The sequence below is a fragment of the Camarhynchus parvulus genome, chromosome 9 (assembly GCF_901933205.1).
Source record: "Camarhynchus parvulus chromosome 9, STF_HiC, whole genome shotgun sequence".
NCBI classification, from domain to species: Eukaryota; Metazoa; Chordata; class Aves; order Passeriformes; family Thraupidae; genus Camarhynchus; species Camarhynchus parvulus.
The window spans coordinates 56957-69489 of NC_044579.1; the positions used below are offsets into that span (position 1 = coordinate 56957).

At 40.3% G+C, this 12533-nt stretch overlaps 1 protein-coding gene across 3 annotated transcripts in view; it reads left to right on the forward strand.

Moving 5' to 3' along the window:
• Nucleotides 1–12533, forward strand: part of HPS3 (HPS3 biogenesis of lysosomal organelles complex 2 subunit 1) — a 23931-nt gene continuing 11398 nt past the window's right edge. For 2 of the 3 annotated variants that reach the window (XM_030954152.1, XM_030954154.1), the window contains exons 1-11: nt 1–497; nt 1408–1902; nt 3192–3378; nt 4363–4448; nt 6143–6335; nt 6603–6684; nt 8450–8604; nt 10127–10235; nt 10446–10627; nt 10985–11162; nt 11805–12035. In XM_030954152.1, the coding sequence (XP_030810012.1) occupies nt 275–497; nt 1408–1902; nt 3192–3378; nt 4363–4448; nt 6143–6335; nt 6603–6684; nt 8450–8604; nt 10127–10235; nt 10446–10627; nt 10985–11162; nt 11805–12035 (2121 nt within the window). In that variant the 5' untranslated portion in view covers nt 1–274. Of the gene's footprint in view, nt 498–532; nt 717–1407; nt 1903–3191; nt 3379–4362; nt 4449–6142; nt 6336–6602; nt 6685–8449; nt 8605–10126; nt 10236–10445; nt 10628–10984; nt 11163–11804; nt 12036–12533 lie in introns of those variants that run through there. The other variant, XM_030954155.1, reaches the window with a different exon arrangement.

The following is a 12533-nucleotide window of genomic DNA, read 5'->3' on the forward strand; positions in this document are numbered from 1 at the left end:
TCACTCGCAGTTTCTCTTTCCACTCGACAGCTCCACCAGTGTACGGCGCTGCTCTACCATGATGGAGGATTCCCGGGGATGCTCACCCAGCAGCTGAGCCACGCCAAGGCCATACGGAACCTCGTACGAGAGCACCTGTGCCGAGGCAGCCACACCGCCGCCCGAGCCCGCCCCGCACAGCGCCGCGCGGAGGGGGCTCTGCCCACCGCGGAAGTGCTGGGCGCCGCCCCGGCAGGCTGCGGGCGCCCTCTCCGCTGCCGAACTTTTCGGGACTATGGTGCAGCTTTACAATCTGCACCCGTTCGGGTCGCAGCGAGTAGTGCCTTGCAAGCAAGAACCGGCGCACTTCTGCTGCGGCCAAGACGTGCTGTTCGTGGCCAGCACGGCGGCCAGCTGCCGGGTGGACGTGTTCACCGTGCGCGAACAGGGCCGCTGCGAGGCCCTGGGCTCCTTCGCCACACTGGGTCCGGTGCTGCGCATGGCGCACAGCTCGGCAGGTCAGTGGCGGCCATCGCTGGGTCCGTGAGTGCTCGGCAGGGGAGACCGGGTCGCGTGAGGTCTGAGTGGGTGGAGCGGCCCTGGGGCTCCGCCAGGGGCCGGGGGCTGCGGGAGACGGGCGGCGAACAAAGCCGCACGGACTCCGCCGCGGAAGTAGCGCCTGGCCCTCCCACCCGCGGCTCCCTCAGGCTCCTTCTCAGGGTACTTCCGAGCCGGAGGTGGGGCGCGCCTGCTGGAGCGGGCTGGCCTGCGGGCCGGGCAGGGAAGCGCGGGCCGGTCCCAGCGCAGGCAGCGCTCGGGCCTGCAGGGAGAGTGGGAGGCCGTTCATCGTCTGCCTCCGCCTCGGCTGGGTCTGTGCACCTGCCCCTGCTTGCTTTTTTCTTTTGGGGGTGTTCGTTGATTTTTTTTTTTGGCGGGGGGTTATTTGTTTGTTTTGTTGTTGTTGTTTTTTGTTTCGGGTTTTTTTCTTGTTTTTGGTGTTTTGTTTTTAGAGCACGGAGTGGGGATGGTCGTTCCAGCCCATTCCACAGCTTTTCATGAATCTATTGGTCCATTGCTTTCCATGGTCTGTAGAGAACAAAACATTTCCTCGTTAATGGATATCAGAAGGCGGGGAGGTGGGGGGAACCTTGTGTGCAATCAGAACTTACAGAGAGGATTCACACAGGAGTTACTCTGAACCTACATCTGTAAGTCTTTGCTTTTAGTAGTGTGTGAAGTGTGTGCCCCCTAGCAAAGAAACTCGTGCTTTGTATTCAGTTGAGGAAAATTGGTGAAAACTGTTTTTGGAATTTTTTTTGTAAGAGTTGAGACTTGAAGATGTTCTTTGTAGCATACTACAGCAGATAATGAGCTCAGAAACTGTAATCTATTTTTAAATGATTCTCAGTATGACTGCTTTCTTTTAAGGAGACTATCTGGTGACAATTGAAGAAAAAAGCAAAGCAACTTTCCTAAGAGCATATATGAACTGGAGATGCATGTCTGCAGGGAGTTCTCGTGTGTGTGTCCGGATGGTTGGTCACAAGATGGAAGAGTCATACAGTGAAGCCTTAAAAGAACAAATGTCAGTTGTTGAAATGCCACTTTCAGATCCTCCCCTGTGCATTTCATGTTGTCCTGTGAATGGAGATCTACTTGTGGGCTGCAAGAATAAACTTGTCATATTCTGTTTGAAATACCGTGTCATAAACCAGAATTTGACTGTATTAGATTTTGAACGCTCCTTAATTTTGCACATTGATAACCTCATTCCTGCCGAAGTTGCATTTTGTGCCAGACATATAGCCATAACAACAGAGCTGGATGTTCTAATCCTGAAACTGGAACTGGTCCAGCAAAGTGCAGACAGGACAGAGCAATGTGCTCGGGGAGTCAGTGCACCAGAGAAGGCTGTGGATGGAGGTAGGTGCTGAAATAAATTTTTAAATATTTTAATCTCCAAGAATCTGCTAATTGATTCCCGTTGTTCTGAAAGTAGTCTCGAACAAGGTCTTTGCCCTTCAAAAAATATTTCCAGATTGTCCTAACACTGACTGTCAGCTGAATATTCTAGAGCCTGAAAAGTTGTACCAACCTGCAGTTGGAGGTAACATTTCAAACAAATACGCCATCGTGCTCACCTTCAGAAGATAGCACAGCCTCTGCAGACACAGAATTAGGTCCCTCTTTTAGGATGCCACCATGGGCCAAGTTCAAGTAGTAGTAGTTCAGTGTGCTGTGTTCAGAAAAATATTCTATCAGTGTCACTGCCTAAGTAACTGGCTTACACAATGAAGAATGTTTCTGTTGTGTAATCTGTAAAAAAAGTATAAAAGTATATCTGTATACTTTTTTAACTGTTAGGATCAGAACCTGCCATAATCAAGCAAATTCTCCTTTTCCAGTCCTTTATCTTATTCAGGAGCTTGTCTTAGAATTATAGAAATCCCAGAAATAGATGTACTCAGGAGGTTTCATTCCTGTATATTGCAGGATATCAATCCATATGTAATCAATTATCAATTCCCACTTTTCCAAACATATATGTATCAGATCAACACCAACAAACCTTAGGAAGGTCCTTTCTTTCTAATTGAAGAAACTTAAAAGGAAGGTCATTTAGAAATGGAAACTGTACCTAGAAAACATTTATAGGTAAATAAGGCTTTTCAGATAGGGACAATTTAAATGCGATGTTCTTCACTGAGTGAAGATGGGTCTTTTCTCAGATAATAATGTCCTCCCCCTGTTGTTTTTTTTTTTTTTTTATTACTAAAACCACCTAGAAAAGTTCTAGTTACTTTCTGAGTGTTACTAGGATTTGCTTTCCAGGACTTAAGTGAGCTAAAGATAACACAGCTTCCTGTAATAGCTGCATTTGCCTTCTCAAAACCTCTTCAGCCAAAAGTGAGCATTTTTTGATGACCAGTCATTCGTGGCACCAGTTGCCATTGACTCACTTTCTAGTGAGCACTTTACCTGTTAGGGCTTTTTTTCCCCAGAAATCTTGACTCTTAAGTATTCAGACTGTTAAGGCTTAAATAGGAATTGTTCCCATCTTGTAGTATGGCTGTTTTCAAAATCTTGTGGTTTGAGGAAGCCAATGCTAGCAGGGTAGCTGTAATTGGAGTATTTAATCAATTTTGTCATACTATTTTCTTACTGCTGCATGGAATGGTTTGAATAATTAAGATAGCATTTTCATTGCTCAGGTGTGAAAGATGAAAGTCCTTCAGCACATCCTTTACAGCTTGAGTTAGATGAGTTCATCATATGTCAGAAGCCAGTGGAACTGCTTGGGGAAGAAAGTAAGCTATGTGAGATACCTGTCACACTGGAATCTACAGAGTTACCTGCAGAAGACACAAAGCACTTCCAAGTGCAGTATCTGCTTTTCAGGTATTACAGATGTATTTTCCATGTATTTTCCCTTTTACGGGTTAATTTACTACAAAAAACCAAACTGCATTGTGTGTTTTGTCTTTTTGAAAGGAAACTCCTGATGTTTTGACTTCTGGGGTTTTTGTAAGGTTTGGTGTTTCTTTTGAACTGAGGAAATCATGGGATACTGAGGAAAGTCCATTTTTTAGTATCTTGGAATATTTCAGTTGGAAGGGATCTGCAGCAATCATCTAGTGCAATTGCCTGACCACTTCAGGGGGGAGCCACTCCTAAAGTATATTGTTAAGGGCACAGTCCAAACACCTCTTAAACAGTGACAGGTCTAGGGTATCAACCATCTCTCTAGGAAGCCTGTCCAGTGTTTCACCATTCTTGGTAAGAAAATGGTTCCTCACATCAAGTATAACCCTCCCCTGGCACACCTTTGAGCCTTTCCCAGGATCCCATGGAGAACAGTTCAGCACCTGTGTCTCCAGGTCCCCTCATCAGGAAGCTGATTTAGTCTTCCTTTTTCACCAAAATTTCTATCAAAAGCTAAGGAAGAATTGATGCCAGGGTCCATCAGTGAGTTCCAAAGCAAAGCAGGAAAATGGATGACACATAGTAGGAAAAAATAGTGTTGGACATGGCATGGTGTTCCATATAGCTCAGTGGACTAAAAAGAAAGATGAAAAAAAAAATTTAAATTGAGGTCAAAATCAGTTGTGGGATTTCTTCAGTGATGTCAAACTTTGACATGCATCTTGCAGACAAGCAAAGAGAGAGGATTTAGGTTGTAGGAACTCTATTAATAGAATTCCATCTAACTGTACCATGTTCTTCTTTGCATTGCTGTTAATGGCATTGGTAGTAGGAGTGTGCATTGTTGTTGAGTGTTAAAACATGAGCTTTGCCTCTTTTATCCAATGCTGTTTACTTGTCCAAAGTATATAATCATAATTTTTCACTGCAGTCCCATGATTTTTTGGACTGTTTTCCTAGACGTTTTGCACCCGACCAGTCGCCTTTTGGGTTTTGTGAAGAGATGAAGTTGCACTCTGTTCAACTGCTTCCTGTATACCAGACAGGTAAGTGGATATTCATGAATACACCATGGACTGTGTCACAGGAGGCTTGCGAAAGGAAAGACCTTCATTGTGTATCCTCTTTTATACACTGTGTATGATTTGTTTTTAAATTGATTTGTTTCTAAATTGAGATCTTTTCTCCCTTTTCAATGATTTAAACTGAGCTTCTGTTAACAAAAAAGTATTTAAGTTCCCTCAAGTTCTACATAAAACTTGAACTAAAATACCAATTCAACTCACAGTAAGTGTGACTAAATCAGCTTTTATCGGTTCTTTACCAATAAATTTTGTGTTGCAAACCAGTTACTCTTTACATTACATTAATAAAATTTTCCTTAGTCTTACAAGATACTAGACTGCCGCTCAGCCAGCCAAGGAAATCAGAGTAGTAAACCTTAGTAATCACTAAGATACTGGTTACCTTTCTGAAGGGCCTTAATTAAAATTGGAAGGGATGAATGCAGATTTTAGAGGTGCATTAGCTCAAGCCCCAAAAGATCCATGGAAGAATTTAATGCTGTATGTTAGCAGTCAGATTTTGTAGAATCATAGTATGTCCTGAGTTGGAAGGGACTCACAAGGATCATCAAATCCAACTCCTGGGCCTGTGCAGGAGAACCCTAAGAATCCCACCAAGTGCCTGAGAACATTTTACAAATGCTCCTTGAGCTCTGGCAGGCTTGGGCCATGACCACTGCCCTGGGAAGTCTGTTTCAGTGCCTGACAGCCCTCTGGGAGAGGAGCCTTTTCCTAATAGCCAACCTAAACCTCCCCTGACGCAGCTTCATTCCCTCAGGAACTGCGTGTAGAATGCTCTTAGATCTCTCCTCCGTCTCCTCCAGGCTGAACAAACCAAGTGTCAGCCACTCCTCCTATGGCCTTCCCTCCAGACTCTTCACCATCTTTTTAGCCCTCCCTTAGTCTCTTGTTTATATCCTTCTTGTATTATAGTGCCCTAAACTGCCCCCAGGGCTCAAGCTAATGCTGCCCCAGTGCAGAGCAGAGCAAGACAATCCTATCCCTGCCCCCCTCCACAACGCTGTGCCTGATGCATCCCAGGATATGGTTGGCCCTTTTATTAACTCCTCACTCAGTTTGAGATGGTTTACTGTCTGCTAAGTAGCAATGCCTCATTTAACTTGCAGCTGACTGAAAAGAATGAGCTACTTGCCATGTAACTCCAGCTCTCTTATGCTCTTGTGTGACTTACAGGCTTTGTTAAGAGGGTCTGTAGAATATGATCACAGCTGTTACCTGCTAAAGTGGCATTCTATAAATTCTGCAATTTCCAGCCTTTCCTTCCCTTAAGTAATACCTACTTTTTTGTGAGCTGCAGCTCTGGATGAGCATTCATTCCAACTCAAAAAGTAATTGTCTAAGATCAAGCTTTCAGTCCATGGATGCTTAGTTCTGGTGAATTTAGGACTTTCTAATGCTGTTACATCTATAGAATTTCTTCTCTAGGTGCTACATTCATATTTTTGTGAAAATGCTTCCAAATGAGGTTACATGTCATACAATTTTTTGACATATGCACTGAGCTTCATATAAAACTTCTTTTTACTAGCTACTAAGAAAACTAGTCTGCAACTTGGGCAGGTTTGATTCTGTCCTTTAGGCATCAGGCTTGGAATGGAATTGGTGGGTTTTTATTTATGAAGCGCATAAAATGCCTTTCTCATTGTTATCTTTAGGAATTCCTGCAACAGCCTATGAGGAAACTGAGAACAAGAGAAAACTTCTGAGTCTCTTCTGCTTTTTCTCTTTACCTCATGTTGGATATCTCTACTCTCTTGGGAAGTTAGTAGAACTAATTTCTACTTACCAATATTCAGAAAAGTCAGAGCAGGCAGTCCTCACTCCACAGTTCCTACACGTCATTACAAGGTACTATGCTTATGGTTTTACTGATAGTATTACTATGTTTCTCTGTGCTGCTGTCCTTTCAAAATTTTTTCCCCTCTGATGCATCCTTCGTAGCCTCCTGGAAATCTCTGGGCAGGCTCATGTGCTAGTTCAACATACCCTCCTGCTTGGACTTTTAAACCCATTTCTTCAAAGGAAAAAGAGCTGATTAACTGTAGTCTTGGCTACCTGACTTTTGCAAATCTTAATTTCTTTTCTTCATTGTTGTGTTTTCTTCTTTTCCTCTAGTCAGAACCTGCAGTGCTTCACAGTGCGATGCAGTGCAGCAGCAGCTCGTAGTGAGGATCCATATATTGACACGACTGTGAAGGTACACCTCTCATTACCTCACTAATAGAATGGGAGTAGTGGTATGGCACTTAGTTGACTTAAGGTTTAAAATCCTGTTCGTTTCTGGTGGCTGAACCAATAAATAACATCCAAAATGAATGTCATGTTGTATTTTGGTGGTCTACAGATGTCTCAATGAAACAATCTATTATTGCCATGTAAAATTTTAGACCATTATAGAATGTTTTCAAAAACATGAAAAGCAATAAAATCACTTATTTTTAAAACTGCATTCCATGCTTTTCTGTATAAAATTGAACAAAGGGTGCAGAGTTTTATTTTTTTGTATGATGTTTCTCTCTCTTAGGTGTCCTTGAAAAAACAGTTTTTCTAAGAGGCATGTAGACAATCAAACAAGTCTGCTACCAGATACTTAGGGCATGTTTTTTAGAAGGAGGGCTTTTGATCCTTGGAGGTCTTAACTTTTCTGCTTCCTTAAATTGCTTATGAGTAAAAATCTATTGAATGTAAAGATTGTGATATACATGAATAAAAGTAGTAGGAAAGATAGACAGAGGTATATTCTAAGGTAGCATTTAAGGATTTTTTCTGAGCATGTAGACAGCAGATATAAAGAAACCATAGGACATTAGAAGTTTTATAAACTTTTCAAGAGCCAAACATGTATTCTCTGCTCTGGATAGCTAATACCAGCACGTGACACAATCTCTCCTGTCCATTCTCTAGTCTCAGCTTTCTGCATTTTTACTGTGCGTTACATTGACATCCGTCATAGTTCCTCCAGTCAGCCAACAGGCTGCCTCCTGTGTCTGTAGGAGTTTTGGAGAGGTGTGAAGGCTGCAGTCCTACACAGATTTCCATGCTGCAGCTTGCCATCCACAGCTTGCCACCTGGCATGGATCCATCCATGGGCTACAGTCCCTCAGGGACATCCCTGTGCTGGTGTGAGTCCTTCATGGGCCAGTTCCCTCAGGGGTATCCCTGCCCCAGTGTGGAGTTTGAAATGTTATGGTGGTTATTTTTATTATTTGCCATTATTATTTTTCCTGCTGTTTTTTTAAACCAGGTTTAGCGCTGCCTCATTCTGGGTCTCATGAGCCCAGGGCAGTCTAGAGCCTCCAGAACACCACTGTAGGCCTCCACCTCTTACAAGAGATTGAGGTGTCTTCAAAAAGCAGGTTACTCATGTAACGCTGTGTTGTCTTGTTTCACTATATATGTTAATTTGTAAGTGTAGTATTTTATCTCTTTAAAGCTGTAAATTTAGAATATTTCTGTGCAAATGAGGCTGCATTTTTCAATTTTAAGTCCAGTATAGATGATAGCATATGTTGTACATGAAAAGTGCATATAGAACAAATTGGGAAAATAATACTGGCTATGTAAGGTAACAATAGGCAAGCAAATATAATACTTCTATCTGTAATTGCTTTTTATAGGCAACTAAAGACTTTTATAATCAGCGGCCAAAATCAAACTAATCAGGATAAAGTTTTCTGTGTTAGGCATCTACTTCAGGTTCAATTATTTTGAGAAACATAGCTGAAACTGTGCAGTTGCTTTGAGGAATGAAATAATTTTTTTTCCCACTCATTATTAAATAATTATTTTCAGGCCTTTATGAGTATTTTTATTCTTGCTTATATGATGCACTCAAAGTTAGGAAAGCCAGTGGATGTTTTTAATGTCAGATCATTGTACAAAGGTTACTTTTTTTTCTGATTTATTTAAAAACTCAATGTGCATACCAAGTGAAATTACAAAACAGTCACTTTCCTTTATAGGCTTGTCCACCTGTCACACTGGATGTCTGTACATTAAGAATGCAGCTTTTTATAGGACCAAGAGCTATCTGTCATTTCAAAAACCATATAATTCTTTTGACTAAGGCAGACACAGAAGATATTACTGAAAGAAGAAAGCCTACAAGAAGGATGCTGTAAGAATTTGTGTCTTTTAGGGAGCTGGTACTTACAGCTCTGTGTACAGTGTTGAGCTTGTGATATTGCAATTTAAGAGAGGTTCTTCTGTTGAAAAACTCTTGAGAAATAGTTGCCTTCTAAGTGACTGAGAAGAGCAATCAAGCTTTTATTTTTTTCAATTCTATTGTATTTATTGACATAGAGGAAATGAGCATAAAGTCACAAATGCCTGAAATCAACAAAATGTTAAAATAGCATTACTAAGAATTTATCATGAGAATTTACAAAGTACTTATCTTGAGAAAAAATGTAGAGTACCAAAAATATGTAGTGCCATAGCTACAGGTTACAAAATATGTCGCAGCACAAAATTAAATGTCTTATCTTTGCCTAAGGGTTCTTGCCAAGAAAGTTGCGAACATCACTGTAGTTATCGATGACAAAAGTTGGTCAGACTTTGCCCCAGGTTACAGTTATAGCATGTGTGTAGCCAGAGGTATATCTGACTTTTTACAAGTTTCCAAGGAAACTGCTATTCCCTTTCCATTTTTGAAGGCTTTTCATAAAACAGCTAAGGAGCTATTCTAAGCAGTTATTCAGAAACCACATTTATTAAAGTCAGCTTAAGTTAATTAACAAGAGTGAGCCAGCTTTAGTTGATTGAGGAGTTAGTTGACCCAGTATTTCATAAAGTCTAGAGCAGACATTATGCCGAAGAAGATATGGAAAAACCTGTCAGGAAAAACGACTATTCCAAATACTGTAGTTTTCTTTTATAAAGCACATTTTCTGCCAGTTGCATTGTTTCAAATATTCAAATATTCTATCAAATTGACGTTTGAAGAAGATACACTTTTTGCCTTCTGTAAAAAATGTAATGGACAAATACTAAGCTACGTAGCACAATCATTTGAAAATAAAGATGTAAAAATCTTCTTGTCTGTACAGTTAAAATAAAATTTAAAAACAGAACAAAAAGAGTCTGTTTTCTTACAGTGTTTTTAACCTTAGGGCTTTATAGACCAAGCCAAAGTTTTAGAATAAAAGTATTCTGATACCTCTTTATGCCATGTGTTGGCAAACACTTTGATAGAACTGCAGTGGCAACCATGCACTAAGTCCTTACAGGAGATTAAACAGCTAATTTAAATTACTTAACTGTTCAAGGTGTGCTTGGATAAGGCTCTGGGTAGTCTGACCTGTTCAGTGCGTGGTATCCCATGCCTATGATGGGAGGGTTAGAACTAGATGATCTTTAAGGTCTAAGCCAAGCCATTTGATGATTCTATGATTCCTGATACTCCCTGGTGTTAAGCACAGGAGAAGATGTAGTGGACAGTTCTGATGATGACTCTTATGTGTGAATATGCCTATCCCTGTTCTGTTATTAGCCAGTATGACTTAAATTCAGAGCTTAACTCCCCAGCCCTTACTGGTCTGCAGACATACCTATTTATGCATTTGCATTACAAAATGAGTGGGGGTTTTTTGGTTGCATAGTGTTTATTTCAACACTGACAACTCAACTTTTTTCTCTAGGTCCAGAAAGGCTGACAGCATCAAATCCAGAACAAATTCTGAGTCAGAGCTGGGTTGGAATTTATATATTATAAACACTGTTTCAACAATTCAGCTTTACAGAGAAATGGTATTGCTCAACTCCTACTTTTGTTATTTGCTAACTAAAAATAAGTACTGCTAGTTAATCTCTGATGCATGTCATTGCTGAATATGGTGTAATATATTTCTTGTGAATAGCCCATAGTCCTATTTCAGACAGATGCTGTCCTCATTAAAATTGTTCCTGTATATTCTTAATTTTTGTCAGCAGCCTAAGTATATGCTGTGTCTGTTCTAGGTAGAATATAGTAGAACTTATGAAAATGTTAAAACTGAGAGCTGCATCCATCTTTTAAGTGAGGCTCACTTACTGGTCAGAGCAGCTATAATGGACCCTCATTTCCTTAAATCAGATGAGAAGGAAGATCTTTTAAGAGCATTCAGAGAAAGTTGTGCCTTCTTAGGAGACTGCTACAGCAGGTATGTTTTAGATGTCGAAGTGGCATAGGCATGTGTTTCCAGTGGTGTAACCTTAAAATGAAAATCCATAATTCTTTGCTATTTTACATTAATATTGCATATGTCATACAAGCCTTTCTGTTTTACAAAACCAGCTTAGTCTAGTCTTCTCTTCTGGTTGTCTTTATTGTCATTAAACAGAATTATTCAGAATTATGTTGAATTCAACAGAATTATGTTGAATATGAACAATATATGCAGATAACTGATGTGCCTGTGACTTTGTTTGATGTACTTTTAGTTCTTACAAAGAGTGATGGCAAAAGCATTGCCCTTAGTTGTTTTGTTATTTTTTTCCTTTCTCTCTATTTCCTTCAGGTTTGACACAAAGGATTACCACCTTGCTTTGCCATACTACAGAATGTCAGGTTTATCCATGACTGAAGTTTTAAAGAGACTAGTTTCAGAAGGTGATGAAATACAGACATACGAGAGAGGATTTATATTTTACTTAACTCATTCTCTTAATGAAGACTCAAATGAAGAATTAAGTAAGGTAGAAATAAGTTGTTTTAATTGTAATCTGCTAATTTAGTTTTGATTTTAAGAATTGTGTATCAAGTATTAATCACTTTCCCTTTGAAAATGCTGAGCTGCTTTTTTAGTTTTACAGTTATTTTTTTTCACATTATTTTTATTTTCCCACTGTTGTTGAATAGCAAGCAGCACCTGTGATGCTTTGGACTGCATTCAAGCAATGTCTTACACGTTTGGCTATCATGATGCATGTTGCTATGATCTGATTCCCACTTGCACAGAGACACTTCTGTTTTAGGAAAGCCCTGCCTCAAATTTCTGTCATCTTCCATTTCTGTAGCAAAACAAGTTGTTTCTTTGATCATTGCTAAGTTGTACCAATTGCTTAAAACAATTCATTTTGGTGGTAGATGTTTTCCTACCATGCCAGAATATGAGTTGAATGACTACCAGTTAGAAATCCTTTACTTTTACCAGTAGGGAGGAGAGAGGCAGGGAAGGTGCTGTGATTTGATAGCTGAGCTGAACTTGTCTGTTTTTAAAAAAAAACAAACAAACCTGCCACAAAAAACAAAACAACAGAACTGCAGTACTTTCAAATGCCATCGAAAAATGTACATCTGAAAAGGTCTAAACTGTCAAATGACTTTTATTTCAATAGGAATCAGGAAATAAAGTTCTCCAGATACTCTATCTTGCGGACCCTGTGCAGCTGCCTGATATCCTTTGCAGTCCCAGCATGAGAAACATATGTCCTTTGACAGCTGTGAAGTATCTTCAGAAAGTAGAAAAGATGATGCCATCAGTGGTCCTGACACTTACTAAGGCTTTCTTTGCTCTTAAAATGGGAGACCTGGCAATGTATGAACGTGAAATGCACTCCTATAAGGAGGTAAAGTATGCCAAGAGCGTGAGCTGTTCGTGCTTTAAAAAGTCCAGGGCAATAGTTTGACTTGTATTTTACAGTAAAAGAAGCTTCCAGTCACTCGTCTTTCTCCTGATAGGCTGTATAGGCTCCACTGAATGTCTGCAGTAACAGTAGAATGGAGGGCTGACGTACACTGGGACTGTACAGTTTGCCCTACAGGTAGGGTAGTCTTGTCTTGGTGAAAACTTACAAAATAAGCAAATTTTGAAGCTCTTTATTCTTGATCAATTAGATGTTGTTTTCCTGGGATGTTACCAACTCTGCCAGTGCTCTTCAGCTGCATGGGAGGGTTGTATAGTAGCATTTCTACACCTCTCCACCTGAAATTAATATGAGATATGCCCATCAAAACACCTGTATACAAACAGCCATTATAAAATTTTTCTTGAACAGAATATTTGTTCATTGTGCTTACAAACTGAAGTTTCTGTATACACTTTCACATCTTATGTGGAATAAAAG